We start from the raw sequence: 27,837 nt of genomic DNA, 5'->3' as shown, positions 1-27,837 counted from the left end.
CCCTCCCCTCCTCTCCCCTGAATTGTCCAAATCAGAAACACAGAGGAAAAAAGTTTGTCAGTGTTATTTCAACATGAAAGAGATCTTAAAACAGATTTTAGATTTTTATGTGTCGTAAATTTTTTTTTACGTGTTTTAAAATATTTGTTTTCAAATAAGCAAGCTTGACACTTCACAGTACATGGCAATTCATGCATTAAACAAGCTCTAAACAAGTTGGACTGAGACTCTGCAAATACAAACAGTTTAACATAGAAATGATTCTCATCAGGAGACAGATGAAAGCAAGACAAAATTCTGAAGGACACAGGTTGTCTACATGGCTCAGTGAATGCCTCAGTGGGGAGAGGCATAAAGATCCATATGGAACTATACAAACCTTGGAATACCTTGTGCTGAAAACTCTTAATTCCATATGTGTAGAGTGAACTTATGCTGCCAGACTGGGATCACCATGTTTTCTTGCTCTTTGAATAAGTACAACCTGCAACCTCCCAGAGGCCTGCAGGCACTGACATCCCTGAAATCGCTGCCAGCTTCTCTTGGGGTGTCCCATTACCCTGCCCATGGTCCGGGACCCCATTTCAGCCCTGCTGACCCCCATCCACAAGCTGATATTCTGGTCTGGCCTCGGATGCCGGGGTTGCCTCTGGGGATGGGCTATTGTTGGTGAGATCCTGCATTGCTACCCTGTTCCCTGTAAGTTCCATCACTCCCGGTCCTAGGGAACAGCCAGCCCTTGCCCAACACAAAAACCTCCACAAGATATGAAGTTGTAGAACATCAGCTTAATCAAGTAGAAATGCAGGTCCTGAGTGAGTGCTTGCTGGGTACCAGTTGGGTGCCAGAGGTACCAAGGGTAGGCTTGGGTGGAGATAGCACTCCTGGGAAGTCTGCTGGGAGGAAGGATGCATTGTCCCTTCTGCTTTTCTATGGAAATAGCAATATTTGTTTCAGTAAGAAAATATCAAACCATACAAAATTTAAATGGAATTTTATTTTATAGCTCCTAACTGTTTAGAGCTTTCTTTCTAATGTGCATGCCCTTCTGTCTCACAAAGAGGTCAACCTCACTGAAAATAAAAGGTCTGATTTAATCAGGAAGAAGCATACTTTAAAAACCTGTTATTACCCAAAAGCAGACATTACATAAATTTTATTCTATTTTTATATCTTCCTGGCTCCAATCTCCCGAATCTGACATTAACCATAACAATCACACATGTGACTAAAATAGGCCAAATTCTCCTTTTTCTATTCCAATATAAATATGGAAGTAATACTGTTGAAGTAATAGCTTTGAGGTAGACTCCCTTCACGAGAACAGGACTTTTCTCAGAACAGCCAGAATCAGGAAAGTATGCTGATTTTGAGGCCAGGTTTTTACTGACAAGTTGGAGCACTAAACTGGAGACCACCAGGGTTGATGTGAGAGCCTGGCAGTCCCAGAGGCTGAGGACACAGGCTAATGTTGGTGGCATTTTGAAATGCGCATGAGGTTTCAAACCTCTCATGCCATTTGAAAATGCCTTAGGCTTTCAGAATTTCAAGCCCCGCTAATTTACAGTAAAACATCAGCTTTTAAATGCATTTGTCATTTGTGCTGAGACACAGCCACTCATACCTCTGTGAGATTCAGATTCACAGTCACAACCTCTCTCGTATGTTTGACTTCCGTTTCTTGTTGAAGCTCTATCTCTGCTGCTCTTGAACATGCCAACATTACACCAAGGGTCTGAAGATGGAGACCTTGCAGCTAACTCTGGGCAGGGAATACTGCTGTGCCCCATGGATGTAGTCCTGCAAGAAAGTGGCCAGCATTGACATGGCCACAGGCTGCGCAGGCATTGAGCCCTGTCAGCTGTGCACAGCCTGGGTCTCACATTGCTGTCCTGAGCAGCTGTGTTGTCCAGGTAGGCAACACTTCCAGTTTTCCTCCTGGAAGAGCTAACAGATGGTGTGTTACGAGTGTACCCTCTGTACACCTAAAAGCATTGCTATCTTAACTATAACTGGTTTTGAAAAAACTTACTCATGTCAAGCCATGGACAGATTATACTCTTCCATGTGCAGCAGAACAGGGACAAGAGACTGCCACTCAGAGGAACAGGGCTGCTCCCTGACCCACGTCACAGCCTCCACTGCTCCTCTGTCACAGAAGTTTATGGGCACCTTCCCCAGCTTGCTTCAGGAAAAATCAACCAGCTTAGTCCAATCTAAGCCTTTAAACTTCTCCTTTGGTCTTTGCCTAGTTCCGTGTAGAATGTAGTCCCTGGCTGGATGCCTACTTTTCCACACATTTCCCAGAAAGGCACAGTGCCAGGGTGATATCATTTGATGAACTTACAGAAGAAAACAATGTGCTGGGGGAGGAGTGTCGTTTTGAGGGTCTGGAAGTTTTTCTCTTCATGTTTTTCTTCTTACATGGTGAACACTCTTCTTTTGTGTACCAAAGGAACAACTGGGTGAAGGAGAATCCATCTTCAGAGGTGTCCCTGATCTAATAAACAACATTTACCTTGAGGGCATGAGAATTAAGCCATGCCCAGGGACTGCAACATATTCAGCTATATATCCAGTGAAGTTCCCAAAGTAGTTCTTGTTTTGCTGGCTGTCCTCCATCAGTCCCTCCTGTGCAAAGTGATTGCTCTCATGAGGGCAGCACTCTATGGACTTCTGCTCACAAAGCCCAGGTGGGAACTCAAGCAAGCACAAGGCACAAGGCTGTCCCCATGACTTGTGGCAAGAATCTGTAACTTTTGTTCTTATTTGTCCCCATATGCCCTGCAGTTTGATATTTTATTTTTACACCCTGTTTTTCCTCTTTCCAGGCCATCCAAAATGGTTTTCCCAGCCTGTTCTCTATTTCTCCTCTATCATCACAAGGTTGGCAAGGCAGAATGATGTAAGACAGGAGATGGAAATTTTCCTGGTAAGGGCTGGAGAGGAACCAAGAGAAGGCAGCCTGCTTGAACTGAAAGGCATTCCACAGGAGATGGGCTCATTGCTCTAGGCATCTATCCACATCTTTAGATGCCTACATGCTTCCATATGCTGTATTCCAGTCCAGATTCATAACTAACCCTTCAAATTGTAGGTCATCACTGAAGACAGCTTCTAATTTATGGCTCCTGTCCCTTTATTTTATTTTTTAAAAATAGAGAAAAAATTTCAAATACCTGAGGTGTAGGGATACTCATATTCTGAGTCTTCCAGTGTTAAATCCTGGCCATTTTTCTCTACACCGCAAGCAAACATGTTATTGTCTCCCTGTTACTTGCCAACTGTAAGCAATTGGCCTCACTTCCTGGCTTTCTGTCAAAACAAATTCTGTCATGTTATATTTATTTGTGTGTTCTGGTAGAACTGGCAGTGAAACTGCTTTGCCTGCCAGCATTCTTGTTAAAATTCCCCCCAACTGAGTCAAGCTATCTCACCAATACACACCTTGACCAAGTTCTCGGGCATTTTTCAGAAAAGCAACCTTCCAAATAATGGGAATACCTGGAGAGACTGTTTCAAGTCAGACACTGAGAAATAAAATTGCTCCCACTCTTTTGGTATTTTGAAAATCGAACATATTAAACTTCTGGCCTTGATTACAAGCACTTGACTTTTCATGAAGGTTTGAGACATGGTTGAAGAAGCTGACTGCATTCAACGTAGTTATGAAGAAGATTGTTCAGATATGACTGACTACAAACTTAAGTGAGTGAAAATGTTAAATGTCAGCACTGCTAATGAGGCCTTTAAGGATTGTTTTCTCAGAAATATTTAGCTAATGGTCCTTCCCACTGGCTGATTGATTCCTTTGGGCACCATCAGCCATTCTGGTACTGAAAATCAGGAGTTCAGACTGCTCAAAAATTGTCAGGTCACTTTCCCCTTCTTACACAAGGGAAAAAGAACAGTGTAAAGCCATGTGAAGATTGCTGGATTGTGTAGCTAACCCAAGCAGTGTGGTGATGGCCAGCTGTGGTCTTGATTCATTAGAGTAAGGCATGGTCTTACAGGTGGCACTTTGGAAGTTCAGCATAGCCCCCCTAACACAAAACAAGCTGAGAGATGCATAAAGCTGTGTCCAGCTGAAGGTGGATGATCATTGTGAAATCCATGGGAAAAAAATCCATCATTAAACTTATATTTTAAATGGCATAAAAATCATACAGAGCAAAGGAACTGCTGAGTGTGGCACGCCAAACCATATGCACCTGTTTCTGAGGCTTTGTAGAAAGGTGAGTGGTGGTGGCAGATTGAATGGCAGGTTTGAACTCTTCGGGCATGTGGACACAGCTGACTTTTCTGGATCATGTCTTGTGAGGGAAAAGACTGGCATAGCCCGGGAGATTTCAAATGAATTGTTGAGGGTGTCTCTCTCTCTGCTTCTCATCCTGACTTATTACCTCCTTATTCAACTTGTGTCTCCTCCCACAGTTCCTGGATGGGAGAGTTGGGGCAGGTCTGTGAGTCTCACGGTGAGGATTCATGGTAGCAATGTGAGGTAGTACAGGCCTTTGCTTTTGGAAAGCCAAAGGACTTATAGACTATCTTGTTCTTTACCACTAATCCATTTCCAGGGCTGCAGACAGAAAGGGCCCATAAGTATCACAACTTCTCATCTACATCTTTATGCACAAGGAAGTTAAAACACATCTTCTACTGATTAAACAGCTCTGTGTGTGTATTGGAAGTGAATTCAAAGCTAGCAGGGCAAGACGAAAGTAAGAACACAGTCAGGGTAGCTTGTGACTAATAGCTACTGGCGCTTGACCTAGCTTTTATTTTTAACAGATTCATGGGAAATCTTCTACGCTTGTTTCAAAACAATGCCAATTAGTAAATTTTAGAATTAGCCCAACATAGTTGAACAAGTGAGAAATATTAGATCATATACCGGAAAGTCTCAAAGCTGGGAATTTGTTACAATCCCTTACTTTGTAAGTTTAAAAAAATGTTAATAACATAGCCTGAGTATACCAGTAATGAAATGAGATTTCCTAATGGCTTGATGATAAAGATCCTCTGCTGAGCACCTGGCTTCAATGGGGATCTAACTCACAGAGTATGTTCTCAAGGGAGATCATAGAATCACAGAACAGTTTGTGTTGGAAGAGACCTTTAAAAGTCATCTAACCAACCCCCCTGCAACCATCAGACACATCTTCAACTAGATCACTTTGCTTAGAGCTGTGTTCAACCTGGCATTGAATGTCTTCAGGGATGGGGCATTGACCACCTCTCTGGATAATCTGTTCCAGTGTTTTGCCATCATCATAATAAAAAATTTCTTCCTTCTATCTACTTAAAATATACCCTATTTTAGTTTAAAGCCATTACCCCTTGTCCCATCGCAACGGGCCCTACTAAATAGACTGTTGCCATCTTTCTCATAATTACCACTTTTAAGTACTGACTCTCTCAGCACGTCTTCATAGGAGAGGTGCTCCAGACCTTTGATCATCTTTGTGGCCTCCTCTGAACCTGCTCCACCATGTCCATGTCTTTCCTGAGCTCAGGACCCCAAATCTAGATACAGCATTCCAGGTGGGATCTCATGAGAGTGGAGTAGAGGGGCATAAGCACCTCCCTTGAGTTGCCAGCCACGCTGCTTTGGACTCTTTAGATCTGCCACCATCACAGACTGCAACGAGGTCCAGAAAAGCTTTTTGAATGTTTTTCCAATATCAAATGAATGAGATGACTTTAAGAATAGTGATGGAACAAAGGAATCTGCCGCTCACTTGGAAAATCTGTATCAGAAACCATTCTGAGCAACCTGGTCTAGTGGAAAGCGTCTCTGCCCACAGCAGGGAGGCTGGAACTAGATGATCTTAAAGGTCTCTTCCAACACAGACTGAGCTATGATTCTATGACTAGAACTGATCAGCATGTCCATCATCTTCCAGTGAATGCCTTGATGTGCACTCTTGCTCTACCTAGTGGATTTGAAACCTATTGAAATGCCATTTGCTAAACTTGGAATAACATTATTCTAACCCTGTGTTTATACCATTTTCATTATTATTTTTGGTGATGGCTATGATGAAGATGTCTGTTATTGTTCTGAAGAAGAATACCATGTGCTTATTCTGGCTTTCAGTTTTTGGAAAAATACATTGAACTCCTCAAATGTTGTTTTTCCCTGGAGAAAAATTACTTGGCATATAAAATTGACTTTGTTTCCTACCCCGGTTTATGGACAAAAGTTTTTATCTTTGAAAAGGACAACCAGAAGCCAAGAACAAAGTGTTACTTATGATTCATGTTCTGCCTCCCAGTTAACTCTCTGTGAACAAATATTTAACTGCAACGTAAGTGACTCCTGAGAAAGTGATCCGGGACGTCTATTATACCCTCTAACTTCATAACCCCTGTGGACTGAAATCTCTGATTTTGACCTCCTAAATAAACCTGAAATTTCAAAAGCCACAGTCATATGTTCTTTTTCATCTTTAACATTTCAGTGGTGCTTTTAGAGCACTCACAAACAGGGGGCATGGGTTCAACACTGTACTTCCTTCCTTGGTCTGAGGAGATTCACACTTTCCAAGAGACTGCAATAACAGACAGCACCCTCACTCCTTTTAAAATGACTACTACTATGCACAAAGAAATGCAAGAGTCTGAATTCAAAGGGCAAGAGAAGTCCGGATTCTCTGGCTTAATGCATGGTTTCCCAAATATCATTTTTTGGCTACCATCATTGGAAGAAGCTTTTTGTGTTCCCCCCAAGACTAAATTCAGGCCTGTAAATATCACCTGAACATTATCACCATTTTCTCCCTAGCCCAGCTCTGTTTGCCTTACTGCATTCCCACCATTCAGCTACACAGCCCCATCACTCCCTCAGACCCCCAATACATAGATGAAAGCTCCATATGTTGTCCTCTATGCCTTATCCTTCCCAAACTGGTTCTCCAAACACAACGTCCCAGCCATCTAAGGCACAACCCTATCTCAACAACCCCATTCCCCTTACCTTCCCAAATGGCATTTTTCCCATGGTCTTTTCAGAAATACACGTCCCAGACTAATTAATTTCCTGTATGCACATGAGAAAAACAGCAGGGGATGTCTAGGAGCTGGAGACGGCTTCACGCATCAATAAGTTACTGTCCAGCCATTGACAGGAGCAGCTGTGTGCAGGTTTTAACTCCAATCTGTAAAAGATCCTTGACATAGGCAAAACTAGCAATTGTTGAGATTGTTTTTGCTTGGCTTACATGCAACCCAGTGTGGGAACATCTAGCCTACTGATTCAGACTTTCATCTGGCAAAGGGCAGGATTTTTTTCCAGTCCTTGATCCTTAGGTCATGTCTCCTTCTTATCCATCAGCTTTGTGTAAAATGCATACGCAGCCTTAAGCATGAAGTCCCTCCAAGCTGTTCCCTCCTGGCTAAATGTTTAAAGTTTTTCTTCTCTGCAGAGAGAGCTTTGTTGTGCCTGATTTAAGTCCTGTGAAAATCTGTGAGCTTTATTTGAGTACGCTCAGTAGTACATCAGAGCAAACGTCACTGTGAAGTTTGTGCTTGTAGCTAACAACTGCCTTGGAGTTACTGTTTGCTGCTCTGCTGTTCAGCATTCATATGCTAATCCATTTGTGGAGACTTCTGTGCCTGACTGTACAGCTTTATCAAATGACAGCAAAATTAATAGTTTGGTTTCTGCCAATTTGATGCAAGATGTCTAAAATGAAAAGCAGAATATATATCACCAAAGAGAATTTTGGAGTATTGTTTATTTCTCTCCAAATACAATATTTTCATGGTTTTTTCTGCATTACCACTGATACCATAGCAGTTTCTAATTTTCTACTCTGTAAAATGAAGGATTCTTCATAAAGACTGTGTATGTGTACATGCATGTGTATACACATATGCTGATCTTTTCCCTGATTAATAGATCTGACCATACCACCCATATACCATTTGAAATATCATGAACTGAAAATAAATTTAACAGCTTGGGGCTTTAAATATATCAGTTAATGCCAATCAGTATCACAGAGAGGGGAATGAAAACAACAATTTCTAGATTAAAAGGCTCTGAAGAGGGAGCTGGACAGGCTGGATCAGTGGGCTGTGGCCAGTTCTGTGAGGTTTAACAAGGTCAAGTGCCAGGTCCTGCAATCCCAGGCAGCGCCACTGGCTGGGGACAGAGTGGCTGGAAAGCTGCCCAGTGGAAAAGGACCCAGTGGGGTTGCCTGTGACAGTGGCTGAATATGAGTCAGAATGTGCTCAGGTGACCAAGAAGGCCAGTGGCATCTGGCCTGTATCAGCAATAGTGCGGCCAGCGGGACCAGGACAGTGATTGTTCCTCTGTACTGGGAACTGGTGAGGCCACACCTCAAATCCCGTGTTCAACTCTGGGCCCTACTTCAAGAAAGACATTGAGGTGCTGAACCATGTCCAGAGAAGGGCAGGGGAGCTGATGAAGGGTCAGGAGCACAAGTCCTGTGAAGAGCAGCTGAGGGAGCTGGGGGTGTTTAGCCTGGAGGCTCAGGGGAGACCTTATCACTCTTTACAACCACCTGAAGGGAGGTGGTAGCCAGATGGGGGTCAGTCTCTTCTCCAAGGGAACAAGTGACAGGATGAGATGAAATGATGTCAAGTTGTGTTACTGGAGGTTTAGATTGGGTAGCAGGAAATCTTTCTCCACAGAAAGGGTTGACAAGCATTGGAAGAGGCTACCCAGGAAAGCAGCAGACTCACTATGCCTGGAAGTGTTCAAGAAACGTGTGGATGTGACATGGTTTAGTGATGAACATTGTGATGCTGTTAGGTGGATGGCTGGACTTGATAACCTTACCTTAAAGGTTTTTTCCAACCTTAATGGTTCTATGAATCTATTATTCACTGTAAAAAAAATATTGACTGCATTTCACAGATATTTTCTCAATCGCCCATTCTATTTCTTCTTTTTCTCCCCACAGAAACCAGGGGATTCTGATTTCCTTGAATGCTGTAAATTAGCTTTGAAGGAATGGACAGCTCCAACAAAAAAGCCCACACAAGTTTTCTGAGAAGACAGCAAAGGAACTAGAAAAAACAGGTTGACTTGTAGGTTCTCACCTGACCCATGACTGACTCTCTGCTAATGCAACACTAATTTAAGACACCTTTGTATATCAGGTACTGCAATTACTCAGCGTGTCACTGTTTGTACAGTTACTTTTCTTAAGTATCCCAGTATGCAGCGGGAAAGAGAAATCCAATTTCCACCAATACAGTTTATGAAAACACCCAAATACTATCTTTAAAGGTTTAAACAATTTTCTTGCAAGATATTGCAACACAGTTCATTATATATGACAGCCCACGCCAAACTTAAAAAACCCAACCTGTTAGCAGCCCATTCACACTCCACCATCCCCTGCAGGGCAGGGCAGCTGCCTGGTTCCACCTGACCGATTAGGGTGAAGTGTTTATTTGTGCTGTTTCCAAGGGGCACTGAAGCTGTAGTTCTCTAACTGGCAGCCTTTCTGCAGCTTCGACAAGTTTCTGCTGAAGTTATTTAAACTGGAGATTCATTTGCCACCATAAGGGCAAATTTCAAAATGAAATGAAGGTGTAAGCTTTATCCTCACTACAGGCACATTCCTCTAGCACAGACTAACTCCCTCCAGCAAGAGGGCTTTTATCTGTAAAGCTTATGTAGGGCCCAAAGACAAAATAAACTATGCAATCAAAGGTTTTTGCATTGAAAAAATCCAGATTATTTTTTCACGTGTCAACAAAAAGGCTGATATTCACCAGTTAGACTATGTCAGTCTACAGATCCTTACTTGAAAGACATACAGCAACATGTACAGTGCCCAGAAAAAGCTTCAACCTGACACTTTCCTCTTTCCCTCCTACATGGATTTTGGTAATGCAGAAATTCCAGGTTCAGCTCTGCACTTCTACCTATGCATAGTGCATCACAGTGTCACTTATTTGCATATTTAGAGCCATTTGCATGTGACTAGAGTGTCTTATTCATATTTCTTTTTCCAGATCTGAGAATGTTTGTGTTGCTGTACATTACAAGTTTTGCCATCTATACAAGTGAACAACCTCTTCAAAGCCAGACCAAAGGAGAAAATTACTACACCAGATATATCTGTAGCATCCCGGGTTTGCCAGGCCCTGCGGGACCCCCTGGAGCCAGTGGATCCCCGGGGCCACATGGACGCATTGGTCTTCCAGGAAGAGATGGTAGAGATGGCAGGAAGGGAGAAAAAGGTGAAAAAGGGAGTGCAGGTATTGAATATTTGTGTAACCTAACACAGTAGTACAAAAAAGCAAGACCCTTCATCATCACTGTTATATATACACATATATGATGAAAGTGTGTATGTGCCTGTGTGGGTTTAACTGCGATGCATGTGTAAACATAGTGAGAGAAAGAAAGTATGCAGATATATTTTAGATATGTCTAATATGCACATACTGATATCAGTATAAAGAAATGTAAATGCACAACCTTCCTTCACACAGATGCTAAGAAAAATCTGGGAAGAAGGAAGCATCTGTGGTGTCAAATAAATAGTCTCACCTGTGCCATTAGCCAGGCATGAAAGAATAGCAGGTACTTAGGTATTCACTAAAAATGCTCTAGTGCACAAGTATCACTGCATAGGTAGCCACGCTGCTGTCCTTCCCATCAGCAGTGCCTGTAGTTCAGGCAGCAATAGACTGATTACATATAAAATTCTTTAACGTGTAATTAAGACACATGAAGAAAAGTAGGAACATAGAAACAAAGGACCTGCATGCTGTGGAGCCTGGTAATTTGTTTCAACCTGTCATTCCTATTGCAAACTTACTAGAAAATTTTGAAAGTTTTTCTAGAGTATTGTGAAATTCTGACCATGTTTTTCTTGTTTGTTCAGGCACACACAGTAGCCCACACAATCATTTACTGAGGTGATATATGCAACAATTAACTAACTTAAAATGTTTTTGAAGGTTTAAGAGGAAAGACTGGGCCATTAGGACCAGCTGGAGAGAAAGGAGACCAAGGTCAGTCTGGTAAAAAAGGACCTGGAGGATTGACTGGTGCCAAAGGTGAAGTAGGTCCAGCTGGACCACCTGGACCTAAGGGAGATAAAGGAGACCGAGGAGAGCCAGGTGCACCAGGGGTCTGTAAGTGTGGAAAGATAGTGCTGAAATCTGCCTTTTCTGTTGGCATCACCACAAGCTACCCAGAGGAAAGATTACCAATTGTATTCAATAAAGTCCTCTTCAATGAGGGGGAGCATTACAATCCGTCCACAGGAAAGTTCATTTGTGCCATCCCAGGGATTTATTATTTTTCTTATGATATCACCTTAGCAAACAAGCATCTTGCGATTGGGCTGGTTCACAATGGGAAGTACCGGATCAAGACTTTTGATGCGAACACAGGCAACCATGATGTAGCATCTGGATCCACAGTGATCTACCTTCAGCCAGAAGACGAAGTATGGCTTGAGATCTTCTACACTGATCAGAATGGTCTCTTTTCTGATCCAACATGGGCAGACAGTTTGTTTTCTGGCTTTCTCTTATACGTTGATACAGATTACCTTGATGCTTTATCAGATGAAGATGAGCTCTGAAGCAGATGTCAAATGACATTCAAACTGGAGGCCCCAGCACAGGAATTTATTTATCTGTGTGGGGAACACAAAGTTGAATGAAAAAAAATATCTGGGAGTTCATTCTCGTTTTGATTGGAACCAAATCTGAGCTCGTAAGGATGTTTCTAGAATCTAGGATGGATTTTTTAACGAACAGCAGGGATATCAAAATGAACTGTAATTAGCAAAAGACTGCATCACTCCAGGACTGACTCTTCCCTAGAATTATGTTTCTAATACTATTTAAACAAATTTAAGATACTGTACATTGGATTTTATATAAAATGTATTAAGTTGCAATTTAGAAGGGATATTTTGTATATTACATTAAAGAAAAATTGAACAATAAACTGCAATATCATCTTTGGTCATTTTAAGACAGGCTAAAACCAGATAAAATATTGAATTTTTTGAAGGAGAGGAATAAAATAGAAATGACTGCTTCAGGATGCCACTGCTCAGGTCACAAGGACAGTCCCATTTGATATTTACACCAAGAAATAGCATTCATACCTAACCAACCTCCCAATAAGTACATGAAGATTTGTACTAGCTGAGGGCAGCCATAAAAGACTAGAACAAAGCTATCAAACATATAAAGAAATTAAAAACTGGAATATCTGAAAACTTGGTGATAGTCAGCATTCAATGTGGGTATTTTCAGTGTAATTCCAAGTGTCTTTGCTATTCTTTCAAAGCCATCTACTATCTTTATGAGAAATGTGGAAAAAAAGTATAAACTTTTGCTGAAGAAAATTGTGGATGCAAAAAAATGACAGGACAGTAATCACTAATAAGAGTAAATTATATGAAACAAAGTGAGTCACATCATTAAAGCAGAAGTTATATTTCAATACGGCCAAGTGCAATGAAATAAATGTAGGTCACACACAGGATGAAAAACTGCATTCAGGAAATCAATGAACTTGGAAAAGGTACATGGGACCTCATGGATCTAAATAGGAGTAATTAAAGTAGGCTGTTGCTACGGCCCTTTGGATGTATGATAAATGGAATCAAAAGTAGACATGAATAGTAGTTACCTAGGAAGCTACTATTTCTGTCAGTGTTTCAAAAACTTACTTGAAAGTTGCAAAAAAATGTTTATACTTCTATTAATGGGGTTTACACAATAGATGTAACAAAGTCAATTTACTTTTCTTGTCAATGAGGTTAAGAGGTGATTTAATCACTGTCTGCACCCATCTGGAGATAAAATATCTGATAGTACCTGGCACTTCCCTCTAACAGATAGTAGTATAGAAAGATCCATTGGTGAGAAACTGTATCAATCCCCACTGGAAATCAGGAAACCATTTTACCAGTGGCAGCAACCAATCATTGCAAAAATATCTAGGAACATCATGAGTTCTCCAGCATTCAACACCAGCCAAGACTGGCAATATTTCATTGGGTCCTCTTACTTTCCAAGAATTTACAATCTTCTATTAATTCCAGATTTACACAGACCTGCTATTTCTAACAGTTATTCAGATATTAAATGTTAGTGGTCTGTGTTGCACAATTCTTGAACCCACTTTAGTTATGACCAAGGCAAAGGGAAATTTCTAGGTTTTTTTCTGTGTATTTGACTGAATTAAGAAAGTTACAACCAGACAAAATGACACAAAAATACTGCTGAGATTGCAGAACCAGCATGATGGTTATGTATGGAACATTAGTCTGTGCACTCTGTATCTGTGCTCTCATTTCCTCCCACATTAGCATGCATGGCTTTGAGTACATGACTGCTGCTTTATGCAGGGAACAGGTGCAAAGCACTGACCACAAATCAAACTGGCAATGCTTCTAGAACCATTTTTTATTTGACAGTGAGAGATGTCTGAGAGAAGACAAAAGTAGATTATTTTTCTAACTAGACATCTAATTTGTTAGTGTCATACAAGGGCTGCTTTCTGTGAAAAATATGGAAGAGAACACTTAGAGATTCAGTTTATCACCCTGATGTACAATCATTTATACATCTGCAAATTAAGGACAATATGAGTGCAAAATGCAGGCCAATCATCATTTGCAATTATGATTGATGCCAATTCTTCACAGACATCAGTGCCTATCTGAGGCACAAAGACCATCAGCATTGCTCAGTGCTGCCTGCACTGAATTCCACAGGACACAGCAGAGGATCATACCGAGCCCATGACTTCCATGAAGCATAATTCAACAGATGCAGGACTGGACCCTGAATATGTATCATGCAGGAAAAGCAACTAATAGAAGTTTTTAATTAGATTATTATGTTAGAAAATATGGAAATTATTTTATGACCTTTGAATCAGTTTAAAGTTTATGTTAGGAGTAACAAATCAGTTTTATTAGAGTTAGAAAATCTGATAAGCCCAACCTTAAGGAAAGAGTATGACTGATTTTCTTCAGACTCTAGAGAAATGTATTTGGTAGTTATAATACATCTGGAAATTTTCAGACAAAGCTAATTTTCCTCAATGAAACAGAGAAAATTTACAGCTTTATAGTGAAATATTCCTGGTTGCAATCCTAACTATAAGCAAACTGCTCCCATGTAATAATCTGTAAAAATGAACCCAATATAGAAAAGACATTTTAACCACACCTATGTTGAAAATGACACCATGGGAATAAGTAAACCAAGAGTTATTGCTTTCCTTTTTTTAGCAATTTTAGATTTATGTTTGTACAATGATAGAGAAGTAACTTTAGCTTCCCAAAGTTTTCCCATTTGGATTCTATACTTTTTTGAGCAGTTTAATATTTTGGCATGAAGAGTTAAAAGTAAGTAATTCTGTTGAATTATTTCTATAGGTTTTGTCAAGAAGGATACTTCTACTACACATATGGACAACATATGTATACAAATACCATGTGTCCCTGCCCTCATTAAGGGTCTCAAGAGATTATCTTAAAGTAAATCATTGCTCTTGCTAGTATATTACTTGAAAATAGATCAACTTTGATGACATGATATTGCATTTGGGGTATTTATCTGTCTAAATTTGAATTTATATGGAAAATATCTTGGGCTGATGTCTTTCCACAATTCACACCAGTACATGGGGAGGTCTGGTTTGTTTCAAAACACTGTAGGATAACAAAGAGCGAAATGTCTTCAAATGATCAAATTTGAAATTAATCAATGATTTCTCCACAATATATTGGTCATTCTAGACATGCCATAATGCCATATAAAATTAGGCATCCAGATCAAATTAGTCATCTAGACTTTGCCTACAGTCCACAGAGAGAAATAAGTGTCATCAGAAGAAACTCCCGGGAGGAAACATGTCTTTATGCAGCACCAACTCTTGGGCTTCCTGATCGAGGCTGCAAGAACTCATGCAAGCCTCGAACCGTCCGTACACCTTCAAACAATATTAAGGACATCAGTGTTCCTGAGATTTTTAAATAAAAGTATATATATATTTACTTGGGATATATGTATGTAAAGATAAATAAGTAAAAATAAAGTTATTTGAAACAAAACAGCTCTCCACAGTCTTCTACTCTTTCAGACTTTCTTTATACTTGGTAGAGTGACATTAAGGAAGAAATTAGTCACAGGTTCCATTGCTGAATATTTTTAACCTAGATAATTAATTAAACATTTATCTACCTTTTCAATTTTTTATGAGTGTATTACATTGAATAAATACTTTCACTTTCTTGACTACTGGTATTTGTGTTCAGATGCTTAGGCTGTTATACAAATTTTTTTTGAGCAGTAAGTCCTCTTATGTCCTTTTACAATGTTGAGGCAATATAGAGGAAATAATTAGTAATGGACATCAGTACTGACAACAATCTACATTCTTCAAATCTTTTTAATTTTACCTAACACCATTTATGTACTTTTAGAATAAGAAAAAACATACAAAATGGGAAGCAACTTACTTCATTTCCTACCAAGTAGGTTACATTAGTTGTTGCAGTTCATTTAATACTCTATTTACCTTCTACAGGTCACCCACTAGGTTCTGTTCATATTCATTCACTAAGATATTTACTGAATAAATTAGTTTTCACTGACTGGTTTATTTGTTGATTTATTTACCCATTGGCAGGTAATTCATACTCCGAATAATTATACTAATGCTGTGCTAAGCAGTTTGGCCAGCAGGAACTTCAGTTTTATGTGGAAACGGGGATTGCTTTGTATAAGTCTTTCAGTAGCTGATGAGTCCCATCCAAGAAGTAACACATGAAAGTAAACAGGAAAAAAATAGAGTTGAGAAAGCAATATACCATTATCTTTACCAATGAGTAATGCTTTCAAGAAGAAATTTATCCCTTTTAGTATAAACTATCTAGACTCCAGCTCAGAGAGCATTTAGAGGTCATATACATTTTCCTGTAACTCATTAGGTCAACACTCCCAGCTGAGGTTACGTAAGCATTTCTGAATTTCAGAGGTATGATTCTTCCTCACATCCACAGGAAGAAATTTCAAAAATACTATCATGAAATTCTCAGTCACTGATACTTGGTTTTTTCCTAGCTGCACACGTCAGATCAGTTCATGAAAGTTGCTACCTAGTGCAAAAGAAAAATTAATTAGACATATTATATGTAGGGTATGCCCAGCCACTGCCCTGGAGGGACATCTCCTGAGATAAGGAGATTGCTCAATCTCCCAGCAGAACTCCCCTGGGAAGGCAGCTACTCTTCAGTTACAGTGAGAAGAAGACAAACCCAGAATCTTCTGGGAGACCCTATGCAGATCCTTTGTAGCCCATTGGCCTTTACCCTCTGACACCCACCCCCTGTATCCCTATAAAGCCAGGCCCCTGCCCCTGTGAGGGCAGAGAGAGCTCATCCCTGGCTCCCCTTTGCCGAACCAATAAAGCTGCCTCGCGTGGAACAGCTACACGAGCCTCTCGTCTCTCTCTGGTCTGGCCTGGAGGCTGCCCTGCAGAGCTGAGCTGGAATCACGAGCTGACAATCACTAAAGAGCTGACAGCTTCTGCACAGGCCCTCCTGGCCAGCAGCTGAGGGAAGACACCAGACCTCGGGAAGACGATCTCTTTTGGGACCATCTCTCCGGACTGGTCACCTCTTCCTCGGTCAGAGCTACTGACCCCACACCAGCTGCCATAATTATACACATATCTTTTAATAGCAAATATTCACAAAGAGAAAGGTGTCTTGGATTATTTGGCATTTGGATATTACTCAATTCTGAGTATAATTTTGGCATAATTTTGGCAACTACCTGCGGGAAGAGGTGTAAGCAGATTTTTCCTCTGCAGATTGTTCTTGCAGCAGCAAGTATAAGTATAAAATTTCTCTTACCTGACTTAAATCTCTATAAAAGTTCAAAGATCATTGTGAAGGTTAAATTAGTTGTTGGCTCTCCTGTCATCAGTGCAAAGAAATAGGTGGGGTAAATCTCTGTTTGGATGACCCTGTATTAGAGACTTTTATTAAGAAAGAAAGAATCAGGAAGTACCCATGTCTTCATATTACCTGTATCTAAGTTACTAATTTAGGTTACCCTTTAACTTTGAGATGGCAAAAGTTAAATAAGATGACTGCTCTTCAAGAACAATCTGCTAAGTAGAAAAATTGGCATAATTTAATTTGGTAATTTATATGTCTCAAAATTAGAGAAGAGATGTGGATTGATGAGAACAGAGAAGTACCCTGATAATGATGGAAGTGACCTCTCAGCAGATCTTCCATAAAGTATTGCTCAAGTTCCTCCTGGGACAACTTCAATTGAAGTAACTTGGCTAGTCTCCAGAAAATTTTGCAATGTATTAAGATGGGCTAGCCATCTTCTCATGCCTCTAAATTCAATACACTTAATTATACATAAAATATTGAAATTTTTGACGGTACTGAAATGAATCCTGGAGTGATTCTAGTTACACCAAAGTAATAAATAATAAATTTGTTTCTTTTCAACTTTAAAGCACCTGTCCTAAATACTAAATCCAATACAAAATTTGTAAAATCATCTCTCTGGTAGAATAACCTTGTTTATGCCATCTTAACAAAAGGACAAAAAATACTGAATTCTTGAAAAATATAAATGAACCATGGTTCTCAGTGGGCTCTAAAGTGATTGTTTTGCAAGAAGGTGGGATTTCTAGAAATGAGTGAATTGCCTGAAGGAAATGTACCAGCAGTGATTTTTCTTTCACTACTTTCAATGAAGTGTTATCTCTAGGCTCAGAAGAAAGTGAAAAGGACTTAAAATTTTGAGCTAAACAACAATCTCTTTCATCATCTGAGAACTTGCCTACCACTGATGCTGATTTCCCTTCCATGCACTACCTGCATTCATGCACATTTTGTCAGATGTTCTGATGTGTGAACACAGACTTCCAAACTGCATGTGACAAATTACAGGAAATGTTATTTGTGATTTCTGTCATATTGGAGTCAGATGCAAACAGTTTAAAAATAACTAGGAAGAGCTGAGTTTTTCTTTCTCGTTTGTAACCTCCCTGAAACTGGGATCACTGTAGAGTTGCACATAGTACCTAAATCCTATTCTAAGAACAGAGCAACATGTACCCTTATTCTGTAAATGCTGCATGTGGCTTATAACATTTGCTGTTTCCCTTCTGTTGATTTTACAGATTTTGACTTTGATTCTAGGCAGGCAATAAGAAGTGTATATGGCAAAGCAAGCTTAATATTATCCTCAAAGCCTGAGAAATAACTCCATTGTTCATTGTCCCCTGTTGAGTTTTAAACTGTTTTAACTCTGAACTAGGGGCCTATGATGCCACTGCCCGCTCCTGGGGCATCCTACATTAAGGGCACTATAAGCTGCCATCTACTCTGCCTGTTCTTAAAGCCAGCCTTGACCATCATTGACAAAACAGTGATTAATTGCCAAGTGTGATGTCACATCTAGCAGAGCAGAGCAGCTCACACCATCTTATGTGGATCACTGAGTCTGCTGCCCTGTGTAATCAATGGCATTAGGCCGGCCTCTGTTTTTATAATGCTGACCAAGATAAATGAGTTGTTCTCCACCCCAGGAAACATATGTGGTTCAAATTCTGTGTGTCTCCTGTGAGCAGAGTCATTGTACTGACGTGTTTTTAAGCAGCTTTCCATCCTGTTAAGCAAAGGCTCCTGACTGCTCCTTTAGGTTCTCATAGTAATGTTCCTCACATAAATGCTGTTCATATTTGTCCATTATTTAAACTGTTTGTACAACTGTTTCTGATACTGGAGTATATTTTTGGGACACAGACCTATTAGCAAAACAAGATGTTATACCTGAGCTCTTGCCAAAATTTTGTATGAAGTTTCACCCACTGGATCATTTCCACAGTCCCACATGCAATGACTCTTAGCAGATAATAGATGTGTGCTGTGCATGTTACCCTAAGAAACCTGTCCTCCTATTACATATCTTTCCCATTCCTGAAAGCTGTTGTCATGTCAGATGTTTCTAGCTATGACAGTTCCTCTTCCACAACTAAAAATGCATACTCCTAATCTCTTTTAACTACTATGGTTACTTCTTCACGTGGTCTCCTTCTTAGGATAGTATTCAGAAAGGAGAAGTAATTTATCCATCTCTTTTCAGGTGATTCCAACCACTAAAACTTTGCAATTATAGACCTTCAGCTGTTATAGGGACTGTTTATATACAGACAATTATAAATAGGTCTAATAACTCAATTTAGTATTCACAATTTTGTTTATTCTGATCATACTAGAGATATTCATACATGTTAACATAAGGATTATTTTGTTGACAATTCAGTGCAGCAGAAAAGACCCCTGTCTAGACTTGACAGGAAAGTTATAAATCCCTTTGTAGTTACAAAAGTAAGGAATAGTATATAAGACAATCTACATTTCTACAAACCATCTCACAGTGCTGACATTTCTGCCATTCCTAGTATCTGCATAAGCTGACTGTGAGCATTTAACAGGAAGATAACCTATCCCTCCTCTATTTCTCTAACAAGGGCTTCAAGAGTGTGATTCCCTTTAAGCAGGCTCTAAAACAACTATCATAGCCTTCATATCCTTATTTTTTCCTTTTTTTTTCTGCTACAGAAGTATAAAGGCATATTGATAACTCTATAAAGTTATGATTTGTCTTACTTGTTACTCTGAGCATTTACTGATACATTTTTTAAGCCTTGGGTGGCAAAAAGCCTGTTTGCCAATAACAGCTTCTGAGAGATGGTATCTTTTTTAACTCTGCTATGTTTCCTGTAATTTTTCCCCCAAATGACAAGCTAAGAAGTCTGCTGAGGCTGATGCTGATTTGTAAAGGTCACCTGTAAAGAATAATGCACCGTTGTCCCCTGATGCAGCTCCAGTAATTACTCCAAGTATTTTACTGCATTGGAACACAGCAGGCACTAGAAAAACAACTGGCTACTAACCGTCCACTTCAAGGATTTATCCCTACATGAAGTTTTCAGGGATTTTTTTCAAAGTGGAGCTAAGTGTTTCTAAACTAAACTAAAAAAAATACTTACTGGAATGTTTCATAAGGTCTGAATTAGAGGTTTAACACCTCTCTTTAGTCAACAGAGCGAACCAGTCTCTTCTATAAATGATTGGTATTTAGGAATCACTGCTCTGTTTCATACAAGTCCCAAGAAGGTCTGTGCTGCTCCCTTACTTACTTTAGAAGAAGTACACGGAAATTAAGCCAGATAATTTAGAAAATTTGGATACTCAAAGTTAGGATGAGGGACTATTTTATTGTACTTCAGCCTGAAATAACCATCCTTGACCCTGTAAAAATATACCGTGGATATTTGCTTTTTAAAATCACTGCAGTAACAGCAATGGTCTGCTGGAGCTGCATCCTCTCCATGTTTTATTTATGATTTCCCTTTTAGTGTAGATGAAATTGTTTACAAAAAGAAGTTTGCCAGAAGTGTTTTAGTGGTTTAAGCAGGAAATCTGACTCTTTCTCTTTAAAAGCAGAGCCGAGGCACTGCTTTTACAGGGAGTGTGATGTTTGGCTCTTGTCTGTGATCCAAGAGTTGCTGTATAAGAAAACCCAGGTAGGAAGCAAACATTTTCCTTAAGCTCTGTTTCAGTGTCACTGCATTTTCATGAATGAGACAGATTTAAGTAACCCAAAATCCTCAAAATTATTTTCTAGGTACTATTGATGTAATAATTTTTTTTAAAGAGCAGCGAGAGAAACTTCTCTGTGTTTCTGTTGTTAGTTTTCAGTGCTTGGAAACCACCTCTGAGCTAGTGGAGAGCTTTACAGTTCTTGCATCCAGTTGTTTACTACATTTTAAAGTGTCTGTTACAGTACTTAACTTCAAGAAATGCTACCAAATTGTTAAAGAAAGCTGCCATAAAGCACTTCTTCAATGTTGTCAGTGTTCTCCATTTACATGTGCTTTTAGGAAAGACTGTTTAAATTTGATACAGGAATCTTTCATATGCACAGCGGTGAAAAGTGGAATAAGTAACCCAAGACTCTCTTTTAAGCTCTTCTCATCTGTCAGTACCATTCTAGTTAATACAGATTTGCATAATTAATTTCTGTACAAATACACTGCAACTATAAGTACCGCTGCTGGAAGCAGGCACCCTTAATGTGTTTTGGATTTGTATTTTTTTAAATTCTATTTCATATAATCATAATTGATTATATCAATATATATATCAATAATTATATCAATATATATAATCATAGTTGATTAAATTATCTTCAAATTATTGGTTAAATACATTTAGTCTTGCGTAGGTTGTAAAACCACGAGGTTGTCCTGTTTCCTCATCTGCAGAACAGCTTTTTATTCTCATCTGCAGAACAGAGGTAATTGTGTTTAAGCAGTAAAATGTCAGAAGGGGAAAAGAAACCCAAAACTCCTATGCTATGAGGAGATAAACAGTAAAGATAAGGCAAGATGCTTTTGGGGCATCAGTAGGCTTTAATCTAGCTACCAACCAGCAGTGTGTGCTAACTTTGGGTGGTGTTGGGACTGTAGCCTGGTAGTGCCATCAGTGGGACACATATGTTTATATATGTATGTGTGCATACACGGGAGATGGATGAATATACAGGAGACAGATAGATCCTGTATAATATACACACACAGAGAAGAAATATATATATCCCCTATATATATATATTCATATACACACACAGGAGATATGTAGAGATATATATATGCATGTATGTATATCTAGATAGATACATACAGGACATATATAGATAGGTATAGCAGATATATTCAAGAGATAAATACGCGTATATATATCCTATATATATGTATGTATCTATACACAGACAAAAAAAAAAAATGGAGAGATATATATATATATATATATGTGTTTGTGTAAAGCCCGTGCAGCCGGCTGTCCCCCTGTCGGTCTGTCCCCGGCCAGGCCCCTGACGCGCGCTCCCGGCCCGCGCGCACCGGCGGCACCCCGCGCACGCGCGCTGGCTCTGCCCCGCTGAGGGCCGGCTCTCGCTCCAGGCCCGGCCGCGCTGACGCTGCCATCGCCTTTCCCTTCCCGCTGCAGCCGCCGGAGGCTGCGGGTCCCGCCGGACCGCGGGCGCAGCGCAGCACCACCATGTCGGCAGCACGGCCCAGCGACGCCCCCCCGACGGTGCGCGGTGAGTGACTCGCAGCGGCGGGGCGGGCCGGGGCGGGGCGCGGGTGCGCCGGGCTGCGGCTGCCCGCCCGGCGGTGCCGAGTCCCGGGGCCGCGGGCCGTCCGTGCCGGCGCTGCTCCTTGGGCTGTGTCTCCGCTCCGAGGTTCCCTGCGGCGCTCGAACGGCAGCGCTGCCGCGGGAGGAGCGTGGGGAGCCCCGCTCTGCTCCTGGCGGGGCTTCCTCGGGCCCTGCTGGCATCCGAGGGATGGAGGGGTGTCTGTGTTTGTCAGTACCGAGTCAGCTCGGGCTTTGAGCGGACAGGCAGCGCTGCACTCGAAAGATATGCTCCTGTCGTATTTAAATATGGTTAGATTATGAAATGCCCTTACGTTTTTCAGATATATTAGTGTAGACGTGCAGTATTTGTATAGTTGAACGTGAACTGGCCAGTCATCCTTGTCTCCATCCCTGGGAAGGTGATGGAACAGATCATTCCAGAGGTCATCACCCAAGCATGTAAAACAAGGTCATCTGGAGTGGTCAGCATGGATCTACCGTGGGGAAATCAATCTGATAGCCGCCTATCATGGCACGGCAGCGTGGGTCAATGAGGGGAGAGCAATGGGTGTTGTCTGTCTTGACTTCACAAGGGTTTTGACACTGTCTCCCACGGTATCCTTGCAGGTAAGCTCAGGAAATGTGGGATAGATGAATGGAGAGTGGGGTGGATCGAGAACTGGCTGAATGACAGAGCTCAGAGGGTTGTGATCAGCGGAGTAGGAGTCCTGTAGTCCATGGCGTTCCCTGGGGATCCATAGTGGGTCCAGTCTTACTCGGTTTGGTTATCAACGACCTGGACAATGGGATAGAACCTTAGCAGGTTTTCTGGTGGTACAAACCTGGGGGAGTGGCTGATACACCTGAAGGCTGTGCTGCCATTCAGTGGGACCTTGATTGGCTGGAGAGTTGGGCAGAGGGAAACTTAATGAGATTCAACAGGGGCCAGTGTAGGGTCCTGCACCTGGGGAGGAATAAGTGCAAGTACCAGCACAGGCTGCACACTGATGTACGAAAGAGCATCTCTGCTGAAAAGGACCTGGGAGTCTTGGTGGGTGACAAGCTGTCCATGAGACAGGAGTGCCCTTGTGGCCAGCAGGCTGGTGGTATCCTGGGGTGCATCAGGAATAGTGTGGCCAGCAGGTCCTCCCCCGCTGCTCGGCCCTAATGAGGCCACTTCTGGAGTGCTGTGTCCAGCTGTGGGCTCCTCAGTGCAAAAAAGACATGGAGCTACTGGAGAAGGTCCAGTGGAGGGCCATGAAGATGCTGAGGGGTCTGGCCTGTTTCTCCTCTGAGAATAGACTGTGGGAACTGTGCCTGTTTAGTCTGGAGAAGACTGAGAGAGGATCTCATTAATACAGGTGCCAAGAGAATAGACTTTTTAGTGGTGCCCAGCGACAGGACAAGGAGCAATGGTCATAAACTAAAACGAAAGTTTCACTTCAACACGAGAAAGAACTTTTTTATATAGAGAGTGGCAGAGCTCTGGAAAATGCTGCCCAGGGAGGTCTCCTGCTCTGGAGATATTCAAAACCCACCAGGCCACGTTCCTGTGTAAGCTGCTCTAGGTGACCCTACCTTGCCATGGGGGTTGGACTGGATGATCTCCAGGGGTGCCTTCCAACCCTAATGATACTGTGAACCTCATAATTTGTGCTTGAAGTGTTTCTCATGGGTATGAAGATGTATAGATTTATTGACGTGCTATTTTTACTGTCACACATGAAATACTCCACTTGCAAAGCAGGAGAGTGTAAGAGTGATGTGGTGGTGGGAAATTGCTAGAACTGTATGTCTAATCTTACTGAATGTGTTTATGGTTTACTTACATAGGGTACATAAAAGATCTAATTAAGAGTAGGATATTAAAAAATCAGTGGAATGAAAATCTAGTGAAGTATAAAAATACTTGGTTTTTCATCAGTGTCAAGTTTTACCAAAATAAAATATATGTATTGTCCTTAAACACATTTTAACAAAATATGGTACAGGCAAAATTTTTAAAGACATTTACAATTTAGGGATGTTTCTGGCTCTTCAAGGTCTATGTACTTTTCTTCTGAATGTTTTTTTGAGTCTCACTATGCCAGCTTGTGCTAGGAAGTGATATGCTGTTGACAGATGGATTCCAAATAATTTTCAGAATTGATTGCATGGGGAAATCAAGAGACACCCTCTAGTGATGGTTCTTTTCTTTTACAGAAGCTCATTTTCCAAGAATAAACAGAATAGCTCAGCAGTACTCTTGAGAAGAAAACTAGCCTCTCATTTCCCTGTGTGATAAATGTTTTGATTTCCTAAGTATTTTGCTCTGTTACATATTCCGCTTCTGAAATACCTGTAATTTTGCAAATTTTGTTTGATCAAGTGAAAAGTACAGCATGTGGTATTCTGGATAGACTGTAGCATTGGTTTACCTAATTGCAGTATAATTTATCCATCTGTTTGGTTGGGTTTTTTAAAATTGCATTTCACATTTTGAGAGAGACTATACCTTGAGCTGAAGCCTTCATGTATCTATTCAAAACTTATTTCAATTTCCCCCCCTCCAGGATTCAGTTTGACAGATTTATAAATAATTTAAATTACTATGTTCTGTATATTATAGTTTTGAATATGCTGACAGTGCTGTGAGCTACTGTGTTGCCCATTTATAAAGTAAAAGTAGATTTGAGTTTCTCACTCCTTTTTTAGAGTGATGATCTGTGTATGAATTTCTGATTATCATTTTCTTGCCAAGTGATAACTAACCATTTAAAAAATAAAAGTAATATCCCCCTGGAGTCTTCCAGGTGCCATTGAAAAGTTCTACATTGTCTGTTTGCTCCACTATCTTTATGTGTAATGCCTGTGATAACACATCGCCTCTATTCTGAGGCCTTTTTAGTTTGTCATAGTTGTCACCATATTATGTTAAATTTGTGGTGTTAAAAGTATACCCACCCCCACACTGCTTTTTTTTATGAAAAGGGAACTGTATTTTAACACAAGGGGGAAGTAGATAATGTTTTTTATCAATTTGTCACGTCCCTCAAATAGGTGGTTTATTTTCTTCTAGCATGGAATGATTATCATTCTCGGCCCACTATGGCAAGTTTTTACTGAAACATGTCCATCAACTTCTTCACCTAATATTCAGCATAATCTCCGTACTAGTCTTTCAAGCATTCAGTCTGTCTCTACTATTTTTTAATGCAATCTGTTTGCAGAAATTCAGTATTTTACTCTAATCCAATTATATGTGTGCTTAATGCCTTTTTATCTTTCTTAAATGGAACGACATGGTTATATGTCAGTCCACTAGTCAGACTAGTAAATGAGAGTTTCAAAAGAAGAATTGCTTTAAATAAGAAGCCCATGTCTGATAGTTATTACCTTGTGAAGCCAGCACAACTGCAGTGTTGCTGTATCTTTTTCTTCATTGTTGGGTTTGTGTCTTACTGTGCACTTACGCAGTTGTTGTATCCATGAAAAATACAGCAGTGTTTCTAGGATCTATGCTGGAAGTTACCATTCCTTATTTTCATTCAAGTAACTGATGCTTGGTCACAGCATTAATGTCTGTCTTGTTCCTGGTTTCTGCATGCTTTGAGATAACATGCAGAAGTTCTGAGTCTGTCAGTGCAGAGAACTTTGAAGCCACACAGAGATCTAATGGGTTTGGGCCTCTCTGAGTGCAGATGAAATCAAGGGAGAACACTTACTAGATGACATTTTCAAGTTCTCGGGTTTAATTTCAGTTTGACTGTCCAGCAAACTTGTTAGATCTGACTGACATAAAACATGGAGCCACTGTAGGATAATGACACTTCCAATGCAAAACATGGTGTGTGAGTTTTTTTTTCATACAGGCTTGTAATGGTGATCTTGCAAAGTAATATTTTCATGGATATTAGTTTTAGTTTGTTCACTTCAAAAATATATTTTGAAGTTAGGCACAATTTAGTTGGCTGTAGAGCACATTCACATAAGCAGAGCAGAAGTTTATGTCCAGAGAAATAAAGTAACAAAACCTTTTTTTTTTTTTAATGTGGTCATTTTTTCAAAAAACCACAGTATCTCACAGTATTTGATGCATTAAATTACTGCAACTACCAAAGCCTTAAAATGATTTTCATTATATATAGAAAAGATAATGACCCTGTTGTCTCAATGAATTGATTAATTCATAAAGAATTCTGCATACAGAGCATGAGTTCCAATACTTTATGAGGTGCTTAAAGTATCAGCAGATTGTTTCTGTCCTAATTTTGCACGTTTACAATGTTCACCTGGCATGTCTGGAAATGTCTACAGACAATTGTAAAGGATTTTAGAAGATCATCTAATCTGTGGCTTTCTAGTTTTCATTTATCAGAATGGAATTGAAATGACACATTTGCTGCAATGAAATAGAATATGTTTTTGCGTGCTAACTGCACAGGATAAAATGGTAGAAAAAATTCACAAGAGGAAAATCAAAAGGTAACTCTAGACCAGCTTCTCTGTTGAAAGATCTTTTGTAAGTCTTGATACTTGGGTTTGGTGGGGTTTTTTTTTTTTGGTTGATGGAGTTTCTTTGAGGACTGGGGGTTGTTGGTTTGTTTGTTTTTGTTTTTTAACTTAAAAGCTTGCACTAGTGAAGGTTCCATAACTGTTTAAGGGACTCAGTTCCAGTGCTAGAATACCCCAAAAGTTAAATTTTTTTTCCAGTGTGTACCCACCTTTCATATTGCAATTAAAGTTCATCATTTCCATCTCCTGCAGACAGAGCCTTTCTTCTGTGTGCCACAGTCTTTCATGAGCCTGAAGTTTTAAAAGTTGAAGTTTTTTCTCGATTCCAAAAACTTTTCAAAGGCCATATTTGAGCAAATGTGACTTTCCAAGAATTCTTGCCTGTATGATCTGTACACATATAAACACTATTGCACCATTCAAATCATTAAGAAATGTTTTAGAGCTGTTAGATTGAGGCAGACCCTAAAAATTCCTGCAAAATAGGGGTTTGCACTTTGCACCTTGTTCATTCTTTTGAAAGTTTCCAAATGCAATGAATGTTTCTTCTCTACAAATACAGGTACTAAATTGTATAGTTTGGAAGTATTAGAATTCTCCCAAATCTCTTGATGATTCTGAGTAGAATCAGTAGTAGTGAGGTTTATCTTAATGTGTTTTTCTTTTCTAAATGATGGTGGACTAAAAGTGTCCTTAAGCATTTCTTACAGTTGTTCATAGTATATAATGAAAGGTAGATCTGTTGCAGTTTAAAGGCCTTTAAGTGATACTTTGTAAGGACTGGATTCTGAGAAATGTTTCATTCACTCAAATTTTCTCATGCAAGTTCTTTCTGTTGGAACATGGGACTCTGGTATAAATGGTTTCATTTTCCATAAATTTCTTTCAGAAAATACTTAATTTTAAACATGTTACCATTTTTTCTCTGTTTCAGAGTTGCCACCTGTTCCTTCTACATCAAGGACAAGCTTTGCAGAGCTTTCTGTTAGGCAGCGAATGAGAGACAAACTAAAAGCAGCAAAGGTGGGAATCCTTCAGAAGTCCTGTTTGATTGACCTCAGTCTTATAAGTAACACCCACTTCATTTTACTTGCTCTGTGCTATGTGAATTCGAGTTGGGATATCTGCTTTTTTA

At 40.2% G+C, this 27,837-nt stretch overlaps 1 protein-coding gene across 5 annotated transcripts in view; it reads left to right on the top strand.

Annotated features, from left to right (window-relative positions):
• Positions 1-27,837, top strand: part of LOC121676525 (complement C1q tumor necrosis factor-related protein 7) — a 100,970-nt gene that overhangs the window by 24,325 nt on the left and 48,808 nt on the right. For 2 of the 5 annotated variants that reach the window (XM_042053159.1, XM_042053160.1), the window contains exons 2-4: positions 8,934-9,132; positions 9,997-10,242; positions 27,637-27,725. In XM_042053159.1, coding sequence (XP_041909093.1) covers positions 10,005-10,242; positions 27,637-27,725 — 327 coding nt within the window. In that variant the 5' untranslated portion in view covers positions 8,934-9,132; positions 9,997-10,004. Of the gene's footprint in view, positions 1-8,933; positions 9,133-9,996; positions 10,243-10,950; positions 15,627-21,979; positions 22,174-22,315; positions 22,836-27,636; positions 27,726-27,837 lie in introns of those variants that run through there. The other 3 variants (XM_042053165.1, XM_042053162.1, XM_042053163.1) reach the window with 3 other exon arrangements.

The sequence above is a fragment of the Corvus kubaryi genome, unplaced genomic scaffold (genome assembly GCF_017639235.1).
Source record: "Corvus kubaryi isolate FWS band 111438036 unplaced genomic scaffold, C.kubaryi_AGA036_p1.0 split1-131, whole genome shotgun sequence".
In the NCBI taxonomy this organism is placed as follows: Eukaryota; Metazoa; Chordata; class Aves; order Passeriformes; family Corvidae; genus Corvus; species Corvus kubaryi.
The sequence above is the reverse complement of the archived record's forward strand: the minus strand, read 5'-3'. Positions and strand labels throughout refer to the sequence as shown.